Source organism: Rhinolophus sinicus, chromosome 12, assembly GCF_057876585.1.
Source record: "Rhinolophus sinicus isolate RSI-liver-muscle chromosome 12, RSI-T2T, whole genome shotgun sequence".
NCBI lineage: Eukaryota > Metazoa > Chordata > Mammalia > Chiroptera > Rhinolophidae > Rhinolophus > Rhinolophus sinicus.
The window spans coordinates 3,581,251-3,608,482 of record NC_142512.1 but is presented as its reverse complement, the minus strand read 5'-3'; the positions used below and the strand labels follow the sequence as shown (position 1 = coordinate 3,608,482).

The 27,232-nt window shown below is 62.4% G+C and overlaps 2 protein-coding genes across 6 annotated transcripts in view; one reads left to right on the top strand and one right to left on the bottom strand.

Moving 5' to 3' along the window:
* Window positions 1-14,379, top strand: part of LLGL1 (LLGL scribble cell polarity complex component 1) — a 16,732-nt gene extending 2,353 nt beyond the window's left edge. Inside the window, exons 2-23 of one of the 4 annotated variants that reach the window (XM_074320603.2) lie at window positions 1,260-1,357; window positions 3,423-3,504; window positions 3,596-3,726; window positions 4,833-4,991; window positions 5,065-5,227; window positions 5,306-5,441; window positions 5,736-5,790; window positions 5,954-6,108; window positions 6,180-6,403; window positions 6,594-6,661; window positions 7,664-7,817; window positions 7,891-7,995; window positions 8,590-8,882; window positions 9,219-9,366; window positions 9,543-9,696; window positions 11,250-11,545; window positions 12,015-12,279; window positions 12,470-12,584; window positions 12,793-12,905; window positions 13,129-13,249; window positions 13,378-13,466; window positions 13,718-14,379. In XM_074320603.2, coding sequence (XP_074176704.1) covers window positions 1,260-1,357; window positions 3,423-3,504; window positions 3,596-3,726; window positions 4,833-4,991; window positions 5,065-5,227; window positions 5,306-5,441; window positions 5,736-5,790; window positions 5,954-6,108; window positions 6,180-6,403; window positions 6,594-6,661; window positions 7,664-7,817; window positions 7,891-7,995; window positions 8,590-8,882; window positions 9,219-9,366; window positions 9,543-9,696; window positions 11,250-11,545; window positions 12,015-12,279; window positions 12,470-12,584; window positions 12,793-12,905; window positions 13,129-13,249; window positions 13,378-13,456 — 3,114 coding nt within the window. In that variant the 3' untranslated portion in view covers window positions 13,457-13,466; window positions 13,718-14,379. The remainder of the gene's footprint in view (window positions 1-1,259; window positions 1,358-3,422; window positions 3,505-3,595; window positions 3,727-4,832; window positions 4,992-5,064; window positions 5,228-5,305; window positions 5,442-5,735; window positions 5,791-5,953; window positions 6,109-6,179; window positions 6,404-6,593; window positions 6,662-7,663; window positions 7,818-7,890; window positions 7,996-8,589; window positions 8,883-9,218; window positions 9,367-9,542; window positions 9,697-11,249; window positions 11,546-12,014; window positions 12,280-12,469; window positions 12,585-12,792; window positions 12,906-13,128; window positions 13,250-13,377; window positions 13,467-13,717) is intronic. The other 3 variants (XM_074320605.2, XM_088801863.1, XM_074320604.2) reach the window with 3 other exon arrangements.
* FLII (FLII actin remodeling protein) lies at window positions 14,339-27,232 on the bottom strand. 2 transcript variants are annotated; one of them, XM_019753731.3, is made up of 30 exons: window positions 27,075-27,232; window positions 25,223-25,333; window positions 24,907-24,978; window positions 23,679-23,759; window positions 23,305-23,390; window positions 23,015-23,176; window positions 22,777-22,880; window positions 22,277-22,452; window positions 22,029-22,186; window positions 21,310-21,394; window positions 20,794-20,941; window positions 20,477-20,613; window positions 20,077-20,289; window positions 19,620-19,799; window positions 18,872-18,954; window positions 18,690-18,764; window positions 18,384-18,467; window positions 18,104-18,275; window positions 17,489-17,593; window positions 17,212-17,403; window positions 16,740-16,928; window positions 16,454-16,593; window positions 16,135-16,375; window positions 15,832-15,986; window positions 15,688-15,748; window positions 15,474-15,602; window positions 15,289-15,395; window positions 15,091-15,196; window positions 14,904-14,969; window positions 14,339-14,821 (listed from the first exon to the last, which is right to left on the bottom strand). In XM_019753731.3, the coding sequence occupies exons 1-30, from the start codon at window positions 27,135-27,137 to the stop codon at window positions 14,687-14,689; spliced, it is 3,816 nt and encodes a 1,271-aa protein (XP_019609290.3). In that variant the 5' UTR covers window positions 27,138-27,232; the 3' UTR covers window positions 14,339-14,686. The 2 variants fall into 2 exon arrangements, with proteins under 2 accessions (XP_019609290.3, XP_019609291.3); XM_019753732.3 differs by having other exon boundaries at window positions 20,477-20,610.

Genomic DNA, 27,232 nt, shown 5'->3' with positions numbered 1-27,232 from the left:
AGAACGTGGCTCTCACTCATAGTTAGCTGGCAGCCCCTGGGGCGTCCCAAGCAGAGGAGGAGTCGGTCCAGACATGGGCAGGCTCAGCACTGGCGTGGCAGTGCTGGTGGGAAAGGGACGCTGCCCTCACTGCCAGCCGAATGGCTGCTTGTGTTCTCAGGTGGACTCACTGCCCCCAGTGCCCAGGTGGGCAAATGAGGCTTGGAGAGTGCTGAGCAGCCCAAGGCCACGCCAGCTGTCCAGAGGGCTCCGTCCCTGCCTGGATGGGCTGAGGCAGGAGGGAGGCTGGGGCCACAGGCCCGGGAACCAGGGTTTCTTACAAAATGTGCGTCTTGCTGAGGCAGTGGTCGGGAGTTCCAGTGGTGCACAAGTGGTACCCCACACTGGCGTTCAGAATGGGGCTGGGGGTGCAGACTTCCCATGGAAGGGCCCCCCTAGCTTGGCTTCAGGGCATGAGTGGGAGCACCTTGGGTGGGTGGGCAACGGAGGAAAGCCTATGTCAGGTTGGTGGGGCAGGGCCAGTCTGTGCTGGGACTGGCTCAGCCGGGAGCAGAGGACCGGTGGGAGCTGTTCCACTGACACCCCCAGTGCACAGGCCCCCTTCACACCATTCCCACCACAGATGGGGTGGGAATCATGTTCCTCAGGTCCAGATGTGGAACCCAAGTCTGGGAGGTGGGTGATACCTTCAGGGTCTGGGCAGGACGCTCCCTGGGCCTCAGTCTCCCTGTTTCTGAGTCTGAGGACTAGGGGTGGCTTGTGGACATTGTCTAGAGCCTCTGTCTAGATGACTTTAGGGGTTGGCCTCTGACCTCCACACAGGGCCGGTGTCTGGGGAGCACCATGGACTTCACGGGGGACCCCAGGCAGCATGGGGCCTCACCACGCTTCAGTCTGTGCCTGTAGGAATGGGGTGCGGAACCCCACCTCCTGAGGCAGATGGGGTCCACTTCTGTGCCTGCAGCTCCTTGAACCTGTCTTTCCTTTTTGTTTGTTGCCAGGGCCCTGTGCACAGTGGGGTGGAGACAGGTGTTGAGAGGGATGGTGGCTTGGCCCGGGGTGGGGCCCAGGGGCTCAGACCCTCCATACCAGCTGGAGGGTGACTGCCCGTTTCGGGGTTCACGACGCAGGCACAGCCCAGGTAGACCCGGCTTGTGTCCCAGTGTGCAGCAGCGGCAGAACCGGAAGGCTGCCGTGGGTGGGCTCGGCTAGGCCGGGGTGCAGCTGTGCCTGGACAGATGCCCTCCCCTCTCCCACAGACTGTGGAGCATGGCTTCCCTAACCAGCCCAGCGCCCTCGCCTTTGACCCCGAGCTTCGCATCATGGCCATTGGCACCAGATCTGGGGCCGTCAAGATGTATCCTTTGCAGGTCATGCCTTCGGGCTGTGAGGACCACCTGCCTGTAGCTCCCGGTGTGCTGTTTAGGGCCCAGGCTGGGAGGCTGTGGTAGGTGCCTAGATACTGGTGGAGGCTGGCAGAGCTTCTGCCCTGGGGTACCTCCTCCCAGAGATATGGGGTGGGGGGGCAGCTTGCAGTGGCCACAGCTGTCCCTTGCTGCATTTCAGCCAGCCAGTTTCCTCGGCGACCCTGTGATCCATCGTCCCAGCAACTGATCGGAGGCCGGCCCTGGGGCTGGCTGATCACGGCACCTGTGGAGGGTGGTGGGTGGGCCAGGGTCACACAGCCAGACTTGCCCTGATGACTGGGTGCACATACGTGTGTGACTGAAGACACGTGTGTTCATCAGAGGGGCTGGGGGCAGTGCCAGGCTCTGCCTGGTGAACGCAGCTCAGCCCCCACCTGGATGCTGGCGGCCGCACAATGGGCCATGTGAGCTGCACAAAGCGGGCATTTTCCCTGCGAGCGCAGGATGGGGGTGGGGTGGGGGCACGCAGACAGCTGATGCCTCCCTGCCTGCCATGGAGCATCCCACCCCCACTGCCCAAAGGGAAGCCTCTCCCTCAGGGCAGCCGGGTACGGTGTGTCTGGTGGCTCCCTGGACAGGGACAGCCACCTCCACCCTTCCCTGTGTGACCCTCTGGGTCTCAGTGTCCCCGTTGGGGGTATCAGTTGACACAAAGTGAGTCAATGCCTGTAAAGCGGAGGGGCGGGGGAGGGGCGGCATCCCCCCACCCCTGGCTGGGGGCCATCCCAGGCAGAAGTGGGCATCTGAGCCCGCAGGTGCTGACCTTACCTGCTTCAGGGGCTGTGGCTCGGCCAGATGCCCCCTTCTCCCGTGGGCACCCACTTCCTGGCCTGCTGCTCCTGCCCCTCAAGGTGCTGTTCTGCCCACACGTGTGTCGTGTCCTTGCAGTTGGTATGTCACAGTGCCCCAGGCCACGCGTCTCAGCCTCTCGAGCTGGCCCTCCTGGTGTGCTGGTCTGTCCTGGGCACTGGCTGCTCGTGCTCACAAAGAGCCTCTTGTACAGACTGGGAGACAGCTTCCGAGGAGGCCAGAGCTCTCCCAGCCCTTCCCTCCTTCCCCCAAACCACCCCGGCCTGGAGCCATGGGTTGGGAAACTGAGGCTGGAGAAGAAGGCCCTGGACACAGAAGCCACCCCTCCCCCTCGAGGCTAGCCTGTCTCCTTGGTGACCCTGGTTCCCGCCCAGCCATCTTGCCCTCTCTTTTGTCCCCTCTTCTGTGTTCTCCCAGCTCCTGCAGGGAATCCCAGCTCCATCTCCAAGCAACGGCTTGGCTCCTGCGTTGTCCCCAGGCAGCACCGCTGACCCCTCCCCGCCCTCCCTTCTGGGGCCCCATAGGCCCCGCTCGTCCACCGTCAGACCTGGAGTTGCTGGGCCCCTGGCAGTGATGCCAGGCCCTTGAAGCAGGTTACCCAACCCTCCAAGCCTCTGTGTGCTGGTGTGTTTCATGGGCGGGGGCTTCTGGCTGCCTGCCTGCCCTGGAGGGAAGTAGGTTCCCTCACCGATGGCTGGGGTTGGGCCTGGGGCTCTGGGAAGAGGCACCTGCACTCTGCTCTGCCTTGGGCTCCCCTGCCCAGGCCTGGCCTGGCATCCGTGCCTGTGATGCCCTGCAGGGCTGACTCTCGTGCACACAGACACCTGTGAGGCTGACAGAGCGGAGCGCTGGCTGTGTGCCAGGCCTGGGCCAAGCGTGCTGGCCATGTTTTCATTCTCACGCGCCCTGTGTCAGCCCCACGAGGTAGACGTCAGTGCCCCTGTTACAGGTGAGGAAGTGACGGTTGTACCGCAACACGGCTGGTAGGAGCGGCGTGGAGCCTGCACTCTGAGCCTGGGGATGGATACCTTGGGGTGCAGGATGGTGCTTCTTCAGAGAGGGGGCCCACCTGGACTTTGGAGGGCTCCTGGTGACGCAGGCCTGGCTGGGGCCCATCGGAATGGTCCTAGAAAAAGAGGAGGGTTGGGTACCTGCTTCTTTCTGCCCTTAACCCATCACCCTCAGCTACGGGGCACCCGGCGTGGAGTTCACGGGCCTGCACCGAGACATGGCCGCTGTCACCCAGATGCACTTCCTGCCTGGCCAGGTAAACCTCCACCCCCGCCAGCTGGCTCGTGGCCCCCAGGTGCCCCTCCCAGTGCCCACCAGCCCAGTCTTGGTCTCTGCTCACCCACCAGGGCCGCCTCCTGACCCTGCTGGATGACAGCAGCCTGCATCTCTGGGAGATCATTCACCATAATGGCTGCGCCCACCTGGAGGAAGCACTCAGCTTCCAGCCGCCCAGTCGGCTGGGCTTTGACGGTGCCAGGTACGAGGGAACTTGGCCGGGGACCAGCCGCGGGCATGGTGGAGATGGGAAGCTGCCTGGGGGCTGGGGTTTGGGGCGGTGGGGTACGGTGAGCTGAGCCTGGGTCCCAGAAGGCAGCATTTGGACTCCTTTTCACTGAGATGTGCTAATGGACTTGGCGGGTATCAGAAGGGGAGTTCTGGCTGAGCCCGCGGTCAGTAGGTGGGGTCCAGGGTACAAGACCGCTGGAGCACCAGGAGACGCAGGAGGGCAGGGTGTGCATTGGGTCCCAGACGTCTCTCACCTGATACACGGGCTGCACAGTGATGGAGGCGTCTGGGGCGGGGGCAGGTCTAAGCTGAGCTGACAGCAGCAGGGATCCCCTGCTGTCGCAAGTTGGGGGTGAGGCGACAGGCCATAGTGTACACAGGTGAAAGGGCAGGTTGGTGGCAAGCAGGGTCCTGTGGGGCTGTGCTGTTGGAGTTGCTGATAGGATGCCCAGCAGGGCGCCCGGAACGGCCTGGACCCCGTCCATGTGAGAGAGTAAGGGCCTCCCAGCCCCTGGTCCCGCGGGCCTCGCTAAAATGGCCAGAGTGGGTGAGTGCTTCACGCTGCAGAACGTGAGGCGTGGACTGCTCCTGCTGGGGGCCGGATGGCAGCCTCATCCAGCCCTAGCCCAGGGGTGGATTCCTGGGGTCTTCCGGCCTCTTCAGGCGTGGGTGACCTGGGGCCTGCCTGCAGAGTCAGGGGCTACCCAGAGGGCTGGTGACGGGGTTCCGGGGGGGTCTCAGGAGAGCCGTGTGTCCTGGATCTCCTGGTCCTGGCTCAGGCGGTGGCCTGCTTCCTGCCTTTGCCTCCTGGTGGGTGGGAGGAGCTCAGGAGCGCGTCTCTAAGACCTGGGGAACCTATTTTTATCCCTTTCCTGCCGACAGCGATGAATAATTGAGTGAGCGAGTGATGGCCACAGCACCACCGCTGCCTTCCTGGCTCACCAGCCACTCCATGATCAGGCCCTAGCGAGCACGGAGGGGCCCTCATGAACTAACAGTAGTGGCTCAGCCCCCCCGCGCCCTCCTCGGCAGGGCGGTGGGCCAACACCCTCACCCCCCGCCTCTTGTCTCCTGCAGTGGCCCCCCCAGCCTCGCCCGCATCACGGTGGTCCTGCTAGTGGGTGCTGGCGACGTGGCAGCCCTGGGCACTGAGGGTGGCAGCGTCTTCTTCCTGGATGTTCCCACCCTGATGCTGCTTGAGGGGCAGACCCTTGGCCCTGATGAGGTTCTGCGAAGGTGAGAGGCAGGTGGATTCCCACAGCTGCTCTTGCCTGGGCCGTGCTGCTGGCTCACTGTGCTCCCTCTGCAGCGTGCCAGAGGACTACCGGTGCGGGAAGGCGCTCGGCCCCGTGGAGTCCCTCCAGGGACACCTGCGGGACCCAACCAAGGTCCTCATCGGCTACAGCCGGGGCCTGCTGCTCATCTGGAACCAGGCTGCGCAGTGCGCCGACCGCGTCTTCCTGGGGAAGCAGGTGTGTGTGGGAGGCGGGCCCACAGCGGGGCCCTCTGTACAAGCTGCCTTGCTCACGCCTGTCCGCCTTGCCCTACAGCAGCTGGAGAGCCTGTGCTGGGAGCGCAGTGGCAGCACGCTGGTCAGCTCACACAGCGATGGCAGTTACGCCATCTGGTCTGTGGACACCGGCAGCTCCCCGGTAACGCAGCCTGTGGCAGCCACCATGCCGTACGGTGAGTGCCGGGTGGGCTGAGGCCAGCCCCTCCACCTGAACACAAGGTCAGGCACGCGGGGACATCCAGGAGAACTTGTGCGAGGTGGCAAGCCAAACCACATCCGCGAAGGCGAGAGCCCCGGGGTGGGGCACAGTCAGGGGCGGTGGGCCTTCCCCTCGGGGTGGCAGGAAGCAGCTTCCAGGCCAGGAGTGATAGGGGCAGCGTGGGAATGGGAGAACGGGTGAGAGATGTGACCTGAAGCTCTTCTGTTCCGGGCAAGCAAGTGCGCCTGACACTGTCCCATTCCTCCAGGCCCCTTCCCCTGCAAAGCCATCAATAAGATTCTGTGGCGAAACTGTGAATCTGGGTAGGTAGGGAGCCGCTCTCAGGGGTGGGTCGGGGGCTGCATTGGCTGGCGGGGGGGGGGGGGGGCGCTCTCGGGCACCGGATGTCCTGTAACGCTCTCTCCGGGGCGAGCAGTGTGTGCACTGGGCCCAGGTGGCTCACGTGGCTCCCCTGCCCCTGTGTAGGGGCCACTTTATCATTTTCAGTGGCGGCATGCCCCGTGCCAGCTATGGTGACCGCCACTGTGTGAGCGTGCTCCGGGCCGAGACCCTGGTGACGCTGGACTTCACTTCCCGCATCATTGACTTCTTCACGGTGCACAGCACACGGCCCGAGGACGGTGTGTGCCCTGCCCTGCCCGACCCTGTGCCCGCACCGCCCGTGGCCACGCTCACCCGCCCTGTCCCACAGAGTTCGACGAGCCCCAGGCCCTGGCCGTGCTGCTCGAGGAGGAGCTGGTGGTGCTGGACCTGCAGACGCCCGGCTGGCCAGCTGTGCCTGCTCCGTACCTGGCCCCACTTCACTCGTCCGCTATCACTTGCTCGGCCCACGTCGCCAACGTTCCTGCCAAGCTGTGGTCCCGCATCGTGAGTGCTGGCGAGCAGCAGAGCCCTCCACCTGCCTCCAGTGCCTCGGTGGGTACCTGGGCGTCCTGCCGCGTGGGGTCCTGGGGAGGGCAGGTGTTCCTGGGGAAGGGCACTGCCCAGGCCTCGGCCTGGAGGTGGGAATGTGACAGGTGTATCCAGTCCTGAGGCCAAAGCTCAGGGTGAGGGCGGAAGACATCTGTCCTGACCTTCCACTGACATCTCCGCTTTCCCCTCCCAGAGCTGGCCCATCACCGGGGGCCGGAACCTGGCCCAGGAGCCGTTGCAGCGAGGGCTGCTGCTGACCGGGTAGGGCAGACCTTCAAGTCCCATGGCCAAGCACAGTTGTGACGTGTGTGTGTGGGGGGGGGGGCAAGTGGGGCCGGTGCAGCCCACGCAGGTGTGGGAGAGCGCAGCCTGGGACAGGCAGGCACTGACCTGCCCAGTGACTCAGGCCTGGCTCTTGGTGCGACCTGGTCACCCTCTTTACAGAGTGGGTTGGGATGTAGCTTCCTAGCCCTTGGTTCAAGCCCGTCCCTGCCCTGCCTTTTGGCCTGGATCTGAGCTCCACCTACCCAGCCTGCCCTGGGACCGGAAAATCTGGGCCGGCCCACGCTGAGCTGCCCAGGGCAGGTGCTGGAGAGCCCGGCTGGGCCTGGCGGGCACTGGCGTGCCAGGTGACTCAGGCCCCAACTTCCTGCCCTGCCCCTGCTGCCTGCCTGTGCTGGGACCCGTGGGCCTCTGAGTCCTGCATCCCCTCCCCTGCTGCAAAACTCTTACCTGTGGCTTTCAGGGCTGCAGGGGTTTCCCAGCCAGCAACACAGAGTCAGGTCCTCACGCCAGGCGTTCCCACCTGAGGCGACACCCAGATTTGCCTGCTCTTCCCCCACTTCCTCTCTGCTTCCTCCCGGCCTCCCAGTCTTCCTGCAGGCAGCCTGCATGGCTGCCTAGTGCCCCAGCTGAGCCCTCTGCTCTGTGACCGGCTCACCGCTGGTCACCTTTTCTGGATGTCCCAGTGGGGGCAGAACCTCCTAGTCCTTTGTTCCCTGGATTACCCCCTCTTCCATTTCCTGCTCTTCACACTGGTGATTACGTCCACACCTTCCCACCATGTTTGAAGGGCCCAGGTGCACGTGGCCTGGCATGCGGTAGGCACGCAGAATGTGTTTGCTGTCGGTCCTTCCTATTTGCTGTATGCATAGGAGTCTGCCAGTGTCGGGCAGACACAGTAGGTGCTCATTGAGGGTCGCTGAGGAGTGGGTGGGGGAGTGTGCCAGGACCCGGCGGGGCCTGATACTCGCCTCCCTGCAGCCACGAGGACGGCACCGTGCGGTTCTGGGACGCTTCGGGCGTGGCGCTGCGGCCGCTCTACAAGCTGAGCACAGCTGGCCTCTTCCAGACAGACTGTGAGCACGCCGACGGCCTGGCCCAGGCCGCTGAGGACGACTGGCCCCCCTTCCGCAAGGTGGGCCCCGCCCCGGCCCCGCCGAGCCTGCTGCTGGCTCTGCCCCGTGTCATCACTCCATCCCATTTCCCAGGTGGGCTGCTTTGACCCCTACAGCGATGACCCTCGGCTCGGCGTGCAGAAGATGGCGCTCTGCAAGTACACAGCCCAGATGGTGGTGGCTGGCACTGCAGGCCAGGTACGCCCGGGGAGTCCCCAGCCTTTCTGGAAGAGGTGGACCTGAACTGCAGGGTCTGGTGCTGTGGTAGGGAGACCAGCAGGGGCAGAAGTGCAGAGGTGGGAAGCGGGCCCTAGGGGGCGCTGGCGGGCCCAGGCCAGTCAGGGAGGTGGGCCTGTTGTTGGGCTGCACGTCCAAGCACTGGCTGTAGGGAAACAGGGAGGGTTGGGGCCGGGGCGGGAGCACAGCCGTTAGGTGAACCCTGGGAGGGCAGGGACCTGTGGGTCTCGGTCACTGCTGTGCCCCCAGCACTCTCCAGTGTACAGAAGGTACTCAGTGTGTGCTTCTTGCTAAATGGGAGACGAGTGTGGTGCTGGTGGGGTACTTTGCTCCAGGAAGACCGGGACCAAATGGGTCTTGGTCATCACTGTGTTCCTCAGTGCTCAGTGAGGGACCTGGTATACAGTCGGCATTCAGTAAGTGCTTGCTCAGTGGATGAACTGGAGATAATCTTAGAACCTGCCCCCAGCAGTGGCTTTGCAGGCTCAGGTGGGGCACAGGTGGCCCCTTCCTCCATGTTGACACCCCCTCTCACCCCCCCGACTTCGGGCTCAGGTGCTGGTGCTGGAGCTCAGTGACTTGCCGTCAGAGCAGGCAGTCAGCATGGCCAGTGTGGACCTCCTCCAGGACCGCGAGGGCTTCACGTGGAAGGGCCACGAGCGGCTGAGCCCACGCACGGGGCCTCTGCCCTGGCCCGCTGGCTTCCAGCCCCGGGTGCTGGTTCAGTGCCTGCCGCCAGCTGCCGTCACTGCTGTCACGCTGCACACCGAGTGGAGCCTCGTGGCCTTTGGCACCAGTCACGGCTTTGGCCTCTTTGACTACCAGCGCAAGAGCCCTGTGCTGGCCAGGTGTGTGGGGGCGGGCCCAGAGCGGGCAGATGGGGTCTGCACCTCCACCTGGCCCGGCCTCCTGTGGGACCCCTGGTGTTTCCTCACCCGCCTACGCCTCAGCTGCCCCTTGTAAGACTTGGTGAGGCGACGCTGCTCCGTTGCCTCTGGCAGCTGCGTCCTTATGTGCGGTGCAGCTGGAGCTCTGAGCCCACTGGCTGCTGGGCTGGCGGGGCAACAGGAGGGCCTTGGGCATCCTGCCCTGGGACCCTTCACACCTGGCCCGGTGGGCCAGTAGCAGCACGGTGGCTGCTCCAGGGCTGCTCCGTAGCACAGCTGGCACCTGTCTGCCCCCAGGTGCACGCTTCACCCCAATGACTCCTTGGCCATGGAGGGGCCTCTCTCCCGGGTCAAGTCGCTCAAGAAGTCCCTGCGCCAGTCTTTCAGGCGCATCCGCAAGAGCCGCGTCTCAGGCAGGAAGCGGGCCGCTACTGCCAGCAGCAAGGTGAGCTGGGGCCGGGCCGCTGGGCGCTGCCTCCCTCGGCCTGGGCCCGGCCCGGAGCCACCCTGCAGCAGCCCCCAATCCCCCGGGTGGTCAGGGAAAGCGGGGCAGGGTGATGGGATGTCGGGTGGCAGACTGTGTGGGAGAAGATGGCGTCCCGGAGCCCCACGGCCCTCCAGTTGCAGGAAGCCAACGCGCAGTTGGCAGAGCAGGCCTGCCCCCACGACGTGGAGATGACCCCCGTGCAGCGCCGCATCGAGCCCCGCTCGGCCGACGACTCTCTCTCGGGTGTGGTGCGCTGCCTCTACTTCGCTGACACGTTCCTTCGAGATGGTGAGGCCAGGGGAGGCACGGGTTGGCATCTAGGGAATGGGCAGTGGTGGGGGAGGGGGAGGGACTGCATCTTCCAGGGGTTGGCAAGTGTTACTGGGCTGGCGACAGGGTGCCTTGGCCACCCAAACTGTCCCGTGGAATTTCTGGTGGCGCGGGATTGATGAGTGAGCCAGCAGAGCCTCTGGGACTTGAGAGCCCAAGATCTGGGGGAGGAGAGCTCGGGGTCCACCAGTGCCAAGGCCCTGAGGTGGGCATGTGCTGGGAGACTGCCCGCGAGTGTGTCGCAGTGGAGGGAGAGGCACTGGTGCCGGCCTCTTTGACCCCGAGTGGTTGAAGCCCCGAGAGGGTCCTGCACAGAGAAGTGAGGTGCTCAGGGGTATTGAGTGATTCACAGATTGATTTTTAACTTGCATAATGGAGTCTTAAAACCATACACAAAAACAGAGAGAACTATGGGCACCCCACATATGTCACCTGGTGCTGCTGACACTGCCACACATGTTGACCTTGCTGGAGTATTTTAACTGAAACCCAGTGTGAGTACTTCAGTGTGTGTCTAACGGATGTCACCTGCAGCCATGGTGCCCGTGTCACACCCCACGGAGCTAACACTGGTCCCGGAGTCCCCTGTCACACTTGGTCCATGGGCAGCTCTTTATGTTCATATCAAAAATGCGTTTTATGGTTGGTGCTGGGTCAGCATCCAGTTAGTCTGAACGTGGTGTTTCACTGATGTGTCTTTCAGTCTCTTGGTTCTGAGAGAGGGTCCCCCTCTGGTGTTGTCAAGGGTCCTTTGTAGAGTGGATTTTCCCATTGTTTGGATGTGGCAGCCTCGGGGGTCTTTTCCTTGTTCCATGCTCCCTGTGAGAAGGCCCACGCGGCTCAGTTCCCAGCCGGTGGCGCAGTGGGGTGTCGGCTGCGCGGTGACTTGCTCACTAACTTGTCGCTGGGGTTTGGCTCCCCTGATGGTTGCTGACGTCCATCCATGCCGGGTCCACGGCTGTGACCAGTCGGGCCCACCCTGGCTCCTGGGCTTTTAGCTCTGATTCGTCACTAAAGGACCTTCCCCAGAGGTTCGGCTCGCAGGGGGAAAGCAGGCGAGACAGCCTCAGTTCATTTTAGCCCAGGCCTGGGATTTCGTGTCTGGCTGCTGTGGAGGACACACTGAAAGTTGTGGGGGTGAATGAAGCAGGGGGCACGGCCAGGACCCTGATGCACCTTTGGGATGAGGGCCCTATTCTGAGGTGTCAGCGGGACTAGTGATGGGATGTGGGGGGTGGGGAGAGTTGGGGCTTTGTGGTGGGGCTGAGGGTGCAGCAGGATGGCATTGGAAAGATCAGGGTCAGTGCGTGCTGCTGACATCTGCGTGGAGGTACCTGAGAGGCTGTTTCAGCCTCTGCGGGAGGTGCATCCGGGGCTCTGATTGTGGCAGGACAGAGGTGTCCAAGGCCATGAGGCGGGCTGAGGTCACTGGGGAGAACCCGTCAGGAGAGGAGGGAGGAGCCTGTGGCACGTGGGCAGAAGCCCCGCCTCACCAGCCTGTTGCCCTGCAGCCGCCCACCACGGACCCACCATGTGGGCAGGCACCAACTCGGGCTCTGTGTTTGCCTACGCGCTGGAGGTGCCAGCAGCAGCGGCGGGCAGCGAGAAGTGGCCTGAGCGGGTGGTGGAGGCCGTGCTGGGCAAGGAGGTGCAGCTGATGCACCGCGCTCCCGTGGTGGCCATCGCCGTGCTGGATGGGCGCGGCCGCCCGCTGCCCGAGCCCTATGAGGCCTCGCGGGACCTGGCGCAGGCGCCGGACATGCAGGGTGGCCACGCGGTGCTCATCGCGTCTGAGGAGCAGTTCAAGGTGAGCTGCCGCAGAGACCACGCCATGCTCCTGCCTCCCTGGAACCCCTGCCCTACCTGTACCCCTAGCTGCCAACCCCCCCCCCCCGAGACCCTCCCCAGCTGGCAGAGATGCCTGTGAAGAACCTCGATGAACCCTCAGCTTGCTGCGTTCCTGCAGGACCCTCCTTTCTCACTGAGCCCCTACCAGGACCCCTTGAATGCTCCCCAGGGCTCTGCCTGGCAGGAAGTCATGGTTTGGGGGGACACCAGCCATCTAACCCTCATAACCCATCGTGACTGGCTTTGCCAGGTTCTCCCAGGAGGGGCCCTGGGAGGTTTCCAGGAACATGTGAAGCAGGCAGAGGTGGTACAAGCTTGAGTGGCATGTTGGGCTCCAGGTGGGGGCTGGTGCTGGCACCTGGGAGGGATGGGCCCTGGGGGCGTGGACAGGGCCAGGATCTGCTCACTCGTCACCTGCCCGCTGTCAGGTGTTTACACTGCCCAAGGTGAGCGCCAAGACCAAGTTCAAGCTGACAGCCCACGAGGGTTGTCGCGTTCGCAAGGTGGCCCTGGCCACATTTGCCAGCGTGGCCTGTGAGGACTATGCCGAGACCTGCCTGGCCTGCCTCACCAACCTGGGGGACGTGCACGTCTTCTCGGTGCCGGGCCTGCGGCCCCAGGTGCATTACTCCTGTATCCGGAAGGAGGACATCAGCGGCATCGCCTCCTGTGTCTTCACCCGCCATGGCCAGGGTGAGGTGAAGGCTTCCTGGGGCAGGGAACCCGAGTGGGTACAGAATCGCCAGGGGGCGTCAGCAGAACCGGTGATGGGGGGCGGGGGGGGGGGCAGGGCCAGCTAGCACGTGCAGGGCAGACGAGCTGAGGGGCTGTGGGTGGAGTCATGTCTGCTAACTGCACTCTTCGCTTCTCCCACCCCATCCAGGGTTTTACCTGATTTCCCCGTCCGAGTTTGAACGCTTCTCGCTAAGTGCTCGGAACATCACAGAGCCGCTCTGCTCTCTGGATATCAGCTGGCCCCGCAATGCCACCTCTGCCAGGTGTGTGGAGGGGTAGCCCCTGGCCTGCGAGCAAGGCTGGTCTCATCCCCATCCCCGGATTCTGCATGGAGCAAGGGTGGCCTTCCCTGGTGTCACCCCTCTCTGGTTCTAGGGCTCAGGAATGGGAGGACCAGGGTCTGGCCCTTGAGCCTTGAGGTACCTGCCTGTGACCACCTCCTCCCCCCCCATCACGGCCCTGTCTCTGCAGCTACAGGCTCCAAGAATCACCCAAGCTGAGCCAGGCTAACGGGACCCCAGGCATTGTCCTGGCCCCACGGAGCCACGATGGAAGCCCAAATCCTGTCCACAGCAAGGGAACTGGTGAGGGGCTGGGTGTGAAATAGGGGTGGCGGGACCCCAGTCAGGCCAGGAATCAGGCCAGGCCCTGCAGGAGGCAGCAGCTGAGCCAAGGCTGGAAGCCTGGGGGGGGGGTGGGGGGGCGTGTCATTGCCATGTCCACCATGTGCTGGGTTTGACACCGGGTGCCCAGGTACAGAGGGTACCCCAGGGCCCTGGCAGAGGCCTGATCACCTTTTCCCTACAGACACCCCCGAGCCGCCTGAGGCCACACTCTCACCTATGTCCATTGACTCGGCTACCAGTGCTGACACCACACTGGACACGACAGGGGACGTCACAGTGGAGGACGTGAAGGATTTCCTGGGGTGAGGTGGGCGGGATCCACAGAAGGGGCTGCCCTGGCTCCCCAGCCTCCCTCCCCCACCCTCCCCCACCCTCACACGGGCGTGAGGAGGGGCCCAACCCCACCTTGATCCATGCCCTCTCCTTGCAGCGCTTCAGAGGAATCTGAGAAGAATCTGAGGAACCTGGTGGAAGACGAGGCTCGAGCCTGTGCCATCCTGATTAAATGAGGTGCTGCAGGTATGGGGGACCCTGGGTCTACCTGGTCTTCACGCCCAGGCCACGCCCTGGTCTCAGTGGGTCAGATGTGATCAGTGCTCAGTGGCTTGGCCAGCCCCCTTCAGGCTGTCACTGCAAGGCCCTTGCCCCAGGGGGGTGGGGCAGCCCTCTTGCCTGCTCTGAAGAGGAGGCTGAGTGGTGGCACCTGTGTGGCCAGGCCACCTGCCCGTTGGCTCCCTGGCTTTCTGCTGACTCTTCTCTTCCGCTACCAGGAAGGCCAAACCTACCTGGCCACCAACAGCCCTGTTCGGGAGCTGGGATCCAGGACCCCTGGCTCATGCCTGGCCCTTCGCAGAGACCTGTTTGCGCTAACCTGCGGGCTCCAGTGGCACCTGCCCACCTGGCCCCTGGGCAGCCCAGGGTGTGGTCCTGGAACTTGGCTCAGAGCCTCGGGTGGATTTGGACTGGCCCCTCCTGTAGGCAGTTGGCTACCCTGGAGGGCAGATGCCACAGGGGAGGACAGCTGGGGCTGGCAGCTCATGCCACCTCCCACGCCACACAACATCCTTCCCCCATCTCTTTACAAAGAATATTTTTCTAATGCCTGGCCTGGATAGTGCCAGGCTAGACAGTCATTTCTAAAACTATTTTGGTACTTGTTCTTGGGCAGCCCCCCCTGCCCCCCGAACCTGTGCATTAGTGTGTGTGTGTGAGAGAGAGACAGAGAGACAGAGAGAGATAGAGACGGAGGGAGCTCCCTGGGCACCCAGGACTGAGGCCAAGATGTGTGGGAGGGTGTGGGGGGGTCAGGATGGGTTTCCCTGTAGATTGTATCTTGGGTTCTTCTTTTGTCATTTTTGTTAAAATTAGGGTTTTAATATTGAAAATACTGATTTTTTAATATTGAAAATAAAAGCATTTAATATCTCTTAAATGGCAACTGTGTCTCTTTTATCCCTGGCAGGGGAGGGAGTGTCACATGTGAGCTGACTCCAGAGAGGCCTAACTCCCCAGAGCCCTGTGAACTTCTGCTAGGGTGACCCCCGCTGGTACTGGCTGGACTGTGCTGCTGGGGCCCGAGGCACTGGGGCGGGGAGGGGGGACGGAGCGGGGGCTGCACCTGCACACAGCTTCTGCTGGCTCCATGTGTGCGGGTGGTAGACGGCCAGAGAGAGGCCCTTCCGCTTCCTCACCCAGAGCTTGGCGTTGCGATGGGAGCACTGCAGGCGGGGCCGCTTGCCCTAGGCCAGGGCCTTTCGGAAGGTGCTCCAGGCGTGGAAGCATCGGGTAAAGGCGTGCTGCTCGTTGCCCTTGCGGACCAGGCGCAGGCGGCGGGGATGCTCATGCTCTTTGGCGCGCATGTGCTGGATGTACACCTGGCAGCAGGACAGGTGTGAGCCCCGGGCAGACCTTCCAGCCCTCCGGTGCCAGCCTCGGCCCTCCCCTCCGCCCACTCACCTGGCAGGCCTTCAGACTCAGCTTGATCTCCACTTGGCTTGTCTGGGTCCCCACCCACATATAGACCTGTTGGGAGGGCAGGGGAGGGAGTCTCAGGAGGGACCCAGGACTCCCGTCCTCTGTCCTCAGAACTCCCATTGACAAACGGGTGGGCTCCTTGAATGGGCAGGGTCAGCAGGGGTCTCACCTCTTGGCCATTGTCCAACAACATGATGTCATCATCGGCCAGGTCATCTTGGCAAAAGTCGGAGCATTTCTCAGTCACTGCGAAGTAGCCCTTCTCGTTGGAGCACCTGGGGGTCAAGGGTTAGGGAGCGGCTAAGGGTCCGAGCAGCAGCGCCAGCACTCGGGAGGGAGCTGGGGCAGGGTCTGGGCGCGGCCTCACCGGAAGAGCCGGGTGTGCTTCATGTATTCGGCGTCATCGTCATAAGGCTTCTGTGCCCCAATGCCCACCCAGAAGAAGTTCTCAGGCTCCTCACCTTCGTTGATGACCTGTGGGGAAGAGGCTGGTCCAGCCCAGGGGCCGTGTGTGCCGCGCTTACCTGCCCGCGCACCGCACGCCCTGCTCACCTGCTTGCTGTAGGAGGCATCAAACATGCTGTTGAGTATGTCCTCCGCCAGCTTGGCCTCGTCGGGGTCTGAGGCCCGGCCCACCCACGCGTACACGATGCCCTGGTTGTCCTCACTCTCAAAGGGAACCTGGGGAGTGTGCAGGGGGCTCGGTGAGGTCCAGCCTACAACCCCCCACCCACACCCACGGGCCGCGTCAGGCCCACATGCCCACCTTGAGGATGAAGCAGAACTCAGAGTTGAGGAGGCTGGAGTCGGTATTGATCTGGATGCACCTGGGGGAAGGGCGTGTCAGCAAGCAGTCGGGGTGGCTCAGTGACCTCAGCCGCCCACCTGTGCCCCTTCCCCAGCCAGGCACCGGGTGCAGAGGGCGCTGCCATTGGTGCGAATCTGGTAGAGGCTTGGCTGCAGGGTGCCCTGGGCCGCCTTCCTCTTGCCCCGGTGGATGATGAACTTCCTCTTAAAATGGGACAGGAACTTGGGGTTCTCCTGCTGCTGTGTCATGCGCACCACCTGGGGGAGTGGAAGAGTCAGGGGCAGCTGCCCAGGTGCCTCCCTGCCCCGCCCAGGCCAAACCTTCCCTAGGTCTCAGTCCCACTCCAAAGCACGCCCTCCCGAGGCTACGGGACGCGTGGCTCTGGGGGGGGCATGGCAGGCGCACCTCTAGCTTGCCCGGGAAGAGGCTCTCAAACTTCTTTTGCAGGCTGAAGGTGAAGGTGAGCCAGCCCATGTTGGAGGCCTCGCGGCCCTGCCAGAAGTACACAATGCACTGGAAGTCCTCCTCGGGCTGCTTCTCCTCCGCCTCGGCTGCTGCGTCCTCAGCTTCTTTGCCCTCAGCCCCCGCCTTCTCCTCTTTCTCCTCCTTCTTCTCCTCCTCCTCGTACTCCACGGGCACCCAGTACCTGCAGCGTCAGAGAGGTGAGCAGGGACACGCCGGCACCAGGGGCCCCGCGAGTGAGCGAGGCGCGCTGGGCCCGCACCTGCACAGGAAGACGTAGCAGTCCTGCGTGTAGAAGTGGCCGAACTCCTCCTCCGGCAGCCGCGCGAACTTCTTGCCCTCGAGCACGAAGCCCTCCATGCCGTCCAGGTCCTCGTTCCACTCCTCCATCAGCTGCTCCGCCTGCACGTGACCATCGCTGGTGGGCTGCGGCCGGCCCCTCCTCACCCGCCGGAGACCCACAGGGTCCGCTCGCAAGACAGGCGCCCCGCGGTCGGGGGCCCCAGGCCTCGGCCCGCCCCGCCCCGCCACCCTGGGCCCGCCCCCACCTCCGTTAGCGCCATGGGCGGCTGCCGGGGCAGGAACAGCGCAGTGAGGTCCGCCTTCATCTGATCCTTCTTCTCCGCGTCGCGCTTCACCTTCCCGGCGAGTCCCGGGCCCTGCAGCACGGCTTCTGCGTTGCGTGTGTAATCCACCGTCAACACGTCGTCCCAATTCTTGAACTTGGCCTTGAACACCTGCCGAGGGGGGTAAAACACGAGCGGGAGTAGGTTGAGGTGGGAGGTCGAGCGAGGCTCGGGAGGCGGGGCCCAGGGATACGGGGACCCAATTAGAAAGAGTGGGAGGGGCATGTTACAGAGGGGGCGGGGCCTAGGCAGCAGAGGGGACGTGATGGGCTTGGACCGGATTCCATAGGGTAATTCCGTAGGGTGGTAACCAATCCACAGAAGGTTCAGGGCTTCAACGGGTCCGCGGGATCTTGGCGCGGCCTCAGGAGCGCCGCCAGGCCGCAATGCGCACCTGTGCCTCAGTGCCCTCCAGGCTGCGGCTGACCGTGGCGTGGCGTGGCCTGTGCAGCATCCCGCATAGCTCCTGGCCCAGCTTGAGGGCGGCGGCACGCACCAGGCGTGGGGACTTGCGGCCGAGCCAGATGAACACGTCGGACCAACAGTCCAGGATGTACACACAGCGCGTGTCCAACAGGCTCTGCAGCTGCGGGGCCAGAGGCTAGAGGTCAACCAGCACCTGGCTACCTGTGAAGCATCCCGCCTCCTTGCCTCCTCCCTGGGTGTCTCACCAGCCGCATCCCCGGCATCAGTTCCACCTTGGGCCGCGTCTTATGTTCCACAGACAGCTTGTAGTTGATCTGTGGCAGCTCCAGGTAGCCCAGGCCCAGGCCCACCTGGCAGGAGAAAGGTGTTACATGGGCGGGGTCTGGGAACACGAGCCCCACCCACAACAGACCCTGATTTGGAGCCTGGCCCTACCCTGCTGTGTGCAGTCAGGCCCAATGCCTCTTCCTTAGTTTCCTCCCTCTACCCCAAGGTCATTTTAAGGATATACTATCAGTGGAAAGACCTTGTAGTGGTGCTTCCCCTGCCTGCCTTCCCTAGTCCTTACTGTCGTTTCTAATTCTCTAACTTGTCGTTTTCCTGCCCACAACACCCCACGGCTTACTGTCACCTATAAAATTAAGGCCAGGTTCTTAGGCCGGGCACCTGGGCACTTCTCAGCCTCCCTCTCCAGCCCCACCTTCCAGGAAACACACAGCCAGCCTCCGCCCTCTGCTCAGGCTATTGCGTGTCCACAAGGTGGCACCCTCTCCACACCGAAGTCCAGATGGAGCCTGCCTGCAGACACCACTGTGGTGCGTGGCCCATTCCCCCCACCTGACCACCTGCACTCAGCTCACCTTATACAGCTTGGGCTGGGGTGGCCAGAAGTCATCAGGAACGTGCTTCTTGATCTCAGAGGGCTCACCACCCAGTGCCTCCCAGAACTCTGGGGGCTCCTGGCCCTGCACAAGCAGTGTGATCTCTGCGTTCCCTTTCCGCTCGTTCTTGTTTATTTTTTCTGCAAAGAGCCTGAGGGCAGGTGCAAAGCCCTTAGTAAGGGCTGTACCCCTTCTTAGGTGGCAATGTTTCTTCGCACGAAACCCCCCACCATGTCTGAGAAAGGCGTAGTGCTCGTACCTGGCTTTGGTGGTGTTACTCAGTGTGGCCTGGGCCCCGCGCCACACGTAGATGTCCAGCCCTCGGTCCAGCAGGAAAACAAACCTGGACAGGAGGTGCGAGAGGGGCTGTGATGGGTACAGGCAACGACTGCCTCCAGGCCCCGACCCCACCCTGGGTTTTAGCCCCCCTGCTGGTCTGCTGAGCTCTGTGGAACGGGTTAAAGACTTGCTGGAAGACCTTCTCTTCTAGAGCCCACACCTGCCCCTCACTGGTGGGGAGGAGGTTCAGGGTCAAGCACCCCCACCTCACATCATCGGGGCTTACCTCGGGTCCAGGGAGGCCCCCTTGAGTGGCACGGGCTCCAACTTGATGTTCTTTTTCCCATATATGCGGTACATTCTGGGGGCCGGAGCAGAAGTAACATGGAGGGAGGACCAAGGGACCGGTTTCCCCTAACAGCCTCCCCCAGGCCTTCCCTGCTGGGTGCAGGTCACACCACCCCTCACCTGGTGATGTAGTGCGTGTCCTCCACAGTGTAGAATCCACTGGCTGTTCCGCCTTCAATGTATGCAATGTCGTTGTCAAACACCTGTGTGTGAGGGGACAGTCCATCCTTGAGCGCCCCCACCCCTCACCAAACACCACCTTGTGCACAGGTGTGTCCGGTGCTAGAAATCCATGAGGACGTTAAAACGGAACAGTAAGATTTGTGTCTAAATATAGACACGTATTGGAGTGTTGAGATGTACAGAAACATGAACGTGCTTATATTTGCGTGTCTGAGCCAGTTTAGACATACACAGCACATTTAGGTACGTGTGGTGTGTATCAGGGTACAGAAGCAAGCAGGTTTATGGAGGAGGGCAGACTTGGGTGAATCTGGGTGAAATTTCATGTGTACGGTCGCATCTACACGTAACCAGCTGGCAGGTGGGCCTGCACAGCTCACTAACCCTGCCACCAGACTCAGTCCGGACCTTGGCCTTGCCTCCTTGGTGCCCAGCTGGTGGCCCCGCCCCCTGGCCCCTATTGGTCCCAGCTCCCCATGTCTCTCCTGGCCTCTGCTGACCAAGGCTCCCCACCTTTGGCCTCCTCTTGCCCCCCTGATCTCACCCTATTTGTCCTTGCCTTTTGCTTTAGGTCTCCACCCAAAAACCTTTAGTTTCAGCTTCCTGCCCCCCATCAGCCATGCTGCCCACCCTCGCCCTGCCCCTCTGCCCCCGCCCCCTCAAGGCCCTTGCAGTCCACGGGTACCTGCAGGAACTCCTCACTCTCGTCGCCCATCTCCTCCCGCACAGTGCGGCATTCTGCACCCAGGTAGTTGCGCAGGTTCACGGCGTGGATGGCAGAGCAAGCCTTCTTGTCAAGTGTGGCTTCACCACCGATCCAGTAGTAGATCTCCCAGTTCAGAGAGCCGCTGTCATCCAGAAAGGTCTGGGGGCCGTGACACAGCGTGTCAGCCCTCACCGGGCAGTGCCAGCTTCCCAGCTCACCCCAGAGGGGCTGCTCTGATGGCACCGGCTCCCCGGCCCCAGGATACCTGGGGGGATGGCTCGCACTGCCGCACCTCTGCTTGGGCAATCAGCACCTGGGCTCCTTTGCCAAGCCTTGCCCTCCCACCTTGAACAAAACTGTGGAGCTGAGGATTCTGAGCAATCTAAGATGATGGCACTGGGGGTCACATTGCTCCTGACAGTGCGCCCAGTCTCACCTTGAGCACGATGTAGCAGTCAGCCTCATAGAACTTGCCATGCAAGGCTTCCTCCACCAGCGTGGGCACGAAGTTCTCAATCTGCCAGATGGTCAGGCCGGGCAGCTGGCCCACGTCCTCCGTGAAGAACTCTGAGTAGTCAAGGCGAGGCTTCTCCAGGCCCTGGTCCCAGCGCCGCACCTTGCCCCCAGGGGCTCGGGCATCAGTGCTGTCCTGGGGTCAGAGTCACAGCACATGGATTGACTGCAGCCACGCAGGCTGGTCTCACCACCCACCATGGGATGTTTGCTCAGGGTCCTCTCTCTCTCTCTCTCTCTCTCTCTGTCTCGGCCTGGGTCACAATGTGTCTTGAGCACAGCCCAGGGCCACCTGCCCTGCCCCAGCCCCTGGCTTGAATTACCTCCTGGTTTTTGTTCTTTTCCTGGGCCACGTCCGACATGCCCTTCAGCACCTGCTTGGCCTGGTCATCCTGAGCTGAGTCCTTACGCCTCCGTAGTCGCATCTTTCGAGCAAGGGGGTCTTTGGGCCCACCCCCTGCTTGGGGGAGGGACAAACAACTGAGCTCTGGCTGGTACTACCCCCTGAGGCATCCAGCCACCCAAGAACCAACGCCATCCTCCAGGGTCCCGAGAGCTGGGTCCCACCCAACGTACAGATGGGTAAGTAGAGCCCCAGAGAAGAACACCCCACTGTCAGGCCAGACCTTTCCCTGCTCACCAGCCACGGCTGCAGCCACTGCAGCAGGGGAGGCACCCGCCAACCGCAGCTGGTTCTGCAGCGAGAAGTCGATGTTGTACCACTCGGCGGCGCGGTCAGCGGGCTTGGGCGGCATCACCAGGCTGGGGTTCTCCCGCACGTCCAGGACCTGCTCGTGCGACGAGCAGAGGTGGCGCTGAGCCTGAGGCCCAGCTCCCAGCCACACCACACTCAGTTTCTTGCTCTCTGCAGCCGCCAGGGCTGAGAGGCCCAGGGCTGGGGCCAGGGGCCTGGGTTCTCACCCCAGCTCTGTGGCTGCCCAGCATGTGCTTTGGTTTTACCTTCTCTGAATGTGACCTTGCAAATTGGCTGTGGGACCTAAATGACACTGTCCAGCACGCTATGGATATGAGGACGTGGCTCACCTTCTCCCAAAAAGCTCCCTGGCACTGGCCACCTGTGCTTGGTCTTTCCTGAGGGTCTGGCAGTGCCTGCCTTCCCCACTCCCCGCCCTCACGTCCCTGGGCCTGCCCTGACCTCGATCTCTGTCAGGAAGTGGATGGCCTCTGGGAGCGTCACCAGGCGGTTTTTGTTCAGCACGAGTTTCTTCAGCTTTGTGCACCTGTGAAGACAGAGCCGAGGCCTCAGGGAACAAACAGACGAGGGGCAGGGAAGGCAGGTAGGGCCAGAGGACGACAGCCGGCTAGTTAGGAAACCGGTGGGCTCTAACATGCTGGAAAGGCAGGGAGGCTGGAGCGCGTGGAACTGGAGCCTCCTCACACTAAATGACTGGGAAGTTCTTTTTGTGACTTTGATGGAGCAGAATTTTTCCAAATGGCCTTCTGCAGATTAAGGGCCCCTAGACATAAGAGGGTACCAAAAAAAATGTTTGGTCCTCAAATTAGTTTGGAAGCTGCTGCCAGTGGGGGTGGGGGAGGGGCAGCCTGAAGAACTTCCGAGAGCCGGAGACCACAGTAGTGGACACTGTGACCTCCAGAGGGGACGGAAGCAGCACCAGGTCCCAAATTCATGTGGCAGTGGAACCCGTATGACACCATCCCTGTCAGTGTCCCCCAAACGTGCTCCGGGGAAGCCAACTTGGGAATTGCTAGCACAGGACTGTGAGACCTCATCCCCAAAGCCAGTTTAACCATCCATTCTGTACGGTGGAAGACCGCAGGGTGGGTTCCGGCCATGCTTCTGGGGCTTTCCGTGCCGTGCCCCCCTGCCCCCCTCTCCCAGCCTCGCCCCAGCACCTGCAAAGGCTTTCGGGGATGAGCTCCAGGTTGTTGTTGGCGGCCATGAACTCCTCCAGGCTGGCCAGCTTGCCCACGCCGGACGGCAGCCCGTCAAAGTCCAGCTTGTTGGAGTTCAGGTACAGCCTCTTCAGCTTGGTCAGCTTGCAAATGGCTGACTGGAGGGGAAGCAGGCGGGGGCGGGAGTCAGGGGAGCAGCGAGGGGGGCCCAGCGACCTTCCCGTCCTCCTCCCCAGGCCTAGACGCACCGGCAGTGAGGTGAGCAGATTGCGGGACAGGTTCAAGGTCTCCACGTGCACCCACTGGTCAATGCACAGGGAGAGCTCCACGATCTCGTTGCTGCTCAGGTTGAGGCGGCGCAGGCTGGGGAGCGTGTACAGGCACTCGGGCACCCGCGTCAGGCCGTTGCAGGACAGGTCCACATCTAGGGCACAGGTGGCGTGTGTCAGCCGGGCCCACACAGCCAGCCCGAGCTCTGCCACCTCCGGGCTCTGTGGACTTCAGCAAGAGACTTAACCTCTCTGAGCCTCAGTTTCCCCACTTGGAGAAACTTCCTCGCACCGGTGGGTCTAGGCATAAAGTCGGTGCTCATAAGTTGCTGTTATCACTAGTCACTGTGACAATCACAGAGTGACAACCACATCCTTTCCTTCTGGGAGGCAGGCAGAGAAGCAGGGTTCAGTCCCTCCACAGGAAGCGAGGGACTGGAGGGGACGAGAGCCTGAGGGGTCACCCAAGGGTTGCTGACCTGTGAGGTTGCTCAGGCCCTCTAGGCTCGTGGGGAGGTTGCCCTGGGTGCGCTGGGTGTTCCTTAGGTGCAGGGTCTGTAGGGCCGTCAGAGCCGGGAGCTGCCTGCAGGGAGAGGTGGGTGGTCAGGCCAGGGACAGGCCCAAGGGCACGGGGCCAAGAGCCACTGGGGAGCCGAGGGACCAGGCCAGACGCCCCCGGGGTGGGCTCTGGAGGGGTGTGGCCCCAGCAGTGCTGACCGGAGCTGCGCATGCAGCAGAGGGTTCCCGTTGAGCACGAGTGTCTGCAGGTGCACCAGGCGACGCATCTGGGGGGGCAAACTCTCCAGGTGGTTCTCACTGAGATCCAGGTACAGCAGGTCCGTGAGGTTGATGAAGAGCTGGTTGGGGATGGTGTCAATGCTGCGGGCGGGAGGGAGGGGCGAGGCGGGCAGGGCCACCCAGTCAGTACCACATGCCCACCTCCAGGACCCCCCTGGCCTCCCCTGTGTGTGGCCCTGCCCAGCTCCCACTCCCGGCCTGACGGGCACCTGTTGTGGCTGAGGTTCAACACCAGCATGTTCTTGGCATTCTCCAGCTCCCGCGGGCACTCTGTCAGCTGGTTGTAGCTCAAGTCCTGGGGAGGAGGGGTGAGGCCAGGTCAGAGGTGTCAGCGCTGGTGCCACCTCGCCAGTCCTCTGCCAGGCTGGGGCATCAGCCAGGGCATAGAGAGGGGAGCAGATGAGGGGGTTCAGGGCCAAAGGGAGACAGCAGGACCCTGGGAGGAAGGGTGCCCAGGATAAGGATGTGACTCCATGAGCAACCTTGGACAAGGCACTGTCTACTCTAAGCCTCAGTTTCCCCATCTATAAAATGGGATAACAATGGCCCCAGGGCCCATAATAGTGCATGAGTAACCACTGACCAGGACTGAGAGGTCATCCAGCTTGAAGATGTCATCGGGGACTCCAGAATTCTTCAGGCAGTTGGCTCGAGCCACAATGGCCTGGGGAAAAACCGTGTGAGTGCGTGATTCCTGGCTTCCGCCCCCAGGAGAAGCAGAGGGATCAGGGAGGGACATCTCCTTAGGAACTTCACTGGAGGCCAGGCCTCAGTGCTCTCCCATCCTAGTCTTTACACGCAGTTCCTCCACCTGGTGAGCTCTTCCTAGCCTCCCTATGAGCTCCTATTCACACCTCAAAGCCCAGATCAAATGTGCCCCACAGCCCAGCACAGGGTCCTCAGGGAACCTTTTCCGATTGAACAATCTCTCCTCAATTCCAGAGGGCAAGATGGGGGTGTAGTTCTGAATCAGGGCTTCTAGAACAGAGGGTTGGCCCAAAGGGAAATGAGAGTATGGGCTGAGCAAGTCTGTTTTCTCTCCCCTTAGGGCTGAAACCTCCTCATGCTACAGACCTCTAGAAAGTTCGAGGGGGAGAGAAGACAGGCTGGGCAAGTCACAGCAGGGTTCAGGGCAGCTGCTCCTCTCCTTTGGCCGTCCCCCACTGAACCCTCCCCAGAAAGTAGAAGGGACTTGTCTGAGGTCATGCAGCCAGGAAGTGGCAGAGCTGATGTGAACTCAGGCAGCCTGAATCCAGAGGCTGTGCTCTTAACATCTCAGGGCTCTGGCCATGGACAGGAACAACTTTTGCTGAGGCCAGAAGGGTCTGGCCAAGAGCCTGGTGTTCTGGGATGTCAGAGGCTCTGTGAAGAGCAGAAGAGTGAACAGGCCACCCTGACTACCTCCCCTCCTGGCTAAACCCCACCCTACGCCAGCTCTACCAATGTGTGGCTGGTGACCTACGGCAAGTGACCTGCCTCTGCGGCCAAGTGTCCTCATCTGTGAACTTGGGAGAAGTCAGGATTATAAGAAAAAACCCATGTGGAAATAGTTGGAGCAGTGCTTAGCCACTATTAGTTGTTGTTATTGTAGCTGTCCAAAAAGGGTGGGATTTTGGATTTTTTTACGTTTTGCCCCATGGGTTACTTAACACAGGGCATCATTATATCCTCTCCCCTTTAGGGACAGGCACCGGGGCCTGACACGGGGATAGGCAGAGGTGCTAGTCCAGCCTGGGTCTGGCCCTGCCCGCACACCTCTGGCTGGACTCCAATCCCCACCTCCAAGCATGGTGGCCTCCAGCAGCACTCACCCGAAGCGATGGCAGACTGGACAGCTCCCCATGAAGCGTTGTCAGGTGGTTGTGGCTCACAGACAAGTGCTCCTGGGCCAGGACAAGGGAGCAGAGGCTCAGCGGGGGCCCCATCTGCCACCACAGTCTTGCACCATCCGAGGTGGCCCTCAGACACACGTGGCGCAGTGCACCCCTGCAGCCTCCCTCCCTCTCTGCCAGCTCTACTCATGGTTATCAGCCTCTTCCTCTACGTCAGCGGCTTTCTGCACAGGCTCCGCCCACCTGGCCCAGCCCCACCCACAGGGATCCACCCAGCCTGCTGAAAGCCCCTTACCAGTTTCTGCAGAGCAGCCAATTCCTCTGGCAGGTAGCAGAGGCCAGTGCGGTTCAGCTTCAGCCATCGCAGACTGGTCATGGCCTTGACATTCTCAGGGAAGTAGCCTCCCTGCGGGGTATGCCATGGTGAGGCTGGTCTGGGAGAGGAACGTCCCTGCTCTACCACCCTCTATCGCCCCCAACTGCCCATGGAAGCCTTTGGGGAGTAACAGAGCCAACTCTCACCAGCTGAGTGGCCCTGGACAAGTCATTTTGCCTCTCTGTGCCTCCATTTCCTCATCCATGAAATAGAGCTAATAAAAGCCCTCTCATGACAAAACTCAGGAGGACCAAGTAGTGATCAGCATGGCTATTGGCCTAAGATCTGTCTCTCTTGCTGGATTCTGAGTCCCAGGAGGGTAGGGATGAAACTGGCTTGTTCCAGGTAACACCTCCAGCGTCCAGCTGTGTGGTTCACATGCCTTTGCCCAGCATTCCAGGCTCTGCCTGGGCCACCTGAAGTGAGGGTACCCCCCCGAGCCTCTGCCAAGGTCCCACCTCTGCCCCCACCCTGCCATCAGCATACAAGCCGTTTATGGCAAGGTCCAAAACCCCCGGTGCAAGGCCCCAGCTCCCCACCCTGCACAGGCACTGTCTTGTTCATTTGTTTATCCATTCATTCTCCACATTCAAATGCCCACCTCAGTACCCCCAGCCCTTGTAGCAGGGAGCCTGGAATAGCATGTGCCTTTAGTGCCCTTGGCTGTGTCCCCTTCCCCCTATAGCCACATTCCCCACCAGTGACTCAGACTCCGGGTCTGAAGAGGACACAAGGAGACCCCAGGTGAGGATAGCGCGGATGGAGGCAGAGAAAGTGGTGTGGCCACCTATGCATGGGGTCAAACGTGTGTGCACATGTGGGTAAATGCAGGAAGAACCCGCCTCCCCTCAGTCCTGGCCCGACGACCCCAGCCGAAGCCTGGGCTCCCTTAGGCTAAACTGACTCCAGCCTGAGTCTGCCCACTCACCCACCCTGCAGTGGGGGCTGCCCCTCTTGGTACTCCAGGCCAGCTCTCACCTCCACTCTTGCCCTGATTCCTCTGGCCACCGGCACTGCTCACCTCATCCTTGCCTCTAGAACCACCTCTCCCACTGACTGGCTGGAAGGCTGGGCTCAGGCTCCTTGTGGCCCTGGTCTGTCAGTCCATAAGCTGCTCAAACAACGGCTACCCAGGGCCTCGCACAAATGTCTGACACACTCTCCACACCAACTAATCCATGTTTCCAAGAGGACTACTTTTAAGTCCCTTTACTGGATGAGAAGACTGAGGCTGAGACAGGAAGTGATTTGCCCAAGACCACACAGGCTGGGAATGGCGGTGGCAGGGACAAAGCAGTGGCCGCGAAGAGTTCCAGACCCGCCCAGGGACAGCCCGGCAACCTGCAGCGCGACAGTGAGTCAGGGCCTGGCTTGGGCGTGTGACCTCAGCGGGACGGGGAAGGGGGGCTGGGGAGGTGGGAACAGAGCTCAACGACCCCGCCCCACTCTCCAGCCCCGGTGGGGCCCAGATGCCAGGACGGGGACACGGGGTGGGGGCTCTCAGCCCATCCCTAGCGTGACTCCGAACCCAAGGGTCCACGCCGCCCCGACCCGGCCTCGGTCTTCCCGTAAGGGCACCGAAAGGAGATCTTGGGGATCCGTTCCGGGCGGGGAACCCGAGCCCCGGGAGAGCCCCACCCGGCCCCGCCCGCAGTCCCGAGCGGTACTGGGCCCGGAGGCGGACGGGACAGGAAGCGGAGACCGGTGCGGGCTGGAGCGGAAGAGACGGCATAGAGGGGGCCCGCCCCGCCCCGCCGCCGGGTCGCCTCACCTTGAAGTCGTTGCCGCTGAGGTCCACACCGCGCACGAACGGCAGCACTCCAGTGGCCTCCATGGCGCTGCGCTTGCTGCCGGGCGGGCCAGACGCTGGGGGCGGCGGGGAGAGCCGCGGGCTGGGCCAGCGCCGACCCCGCCCCTTAACTCGCCCCC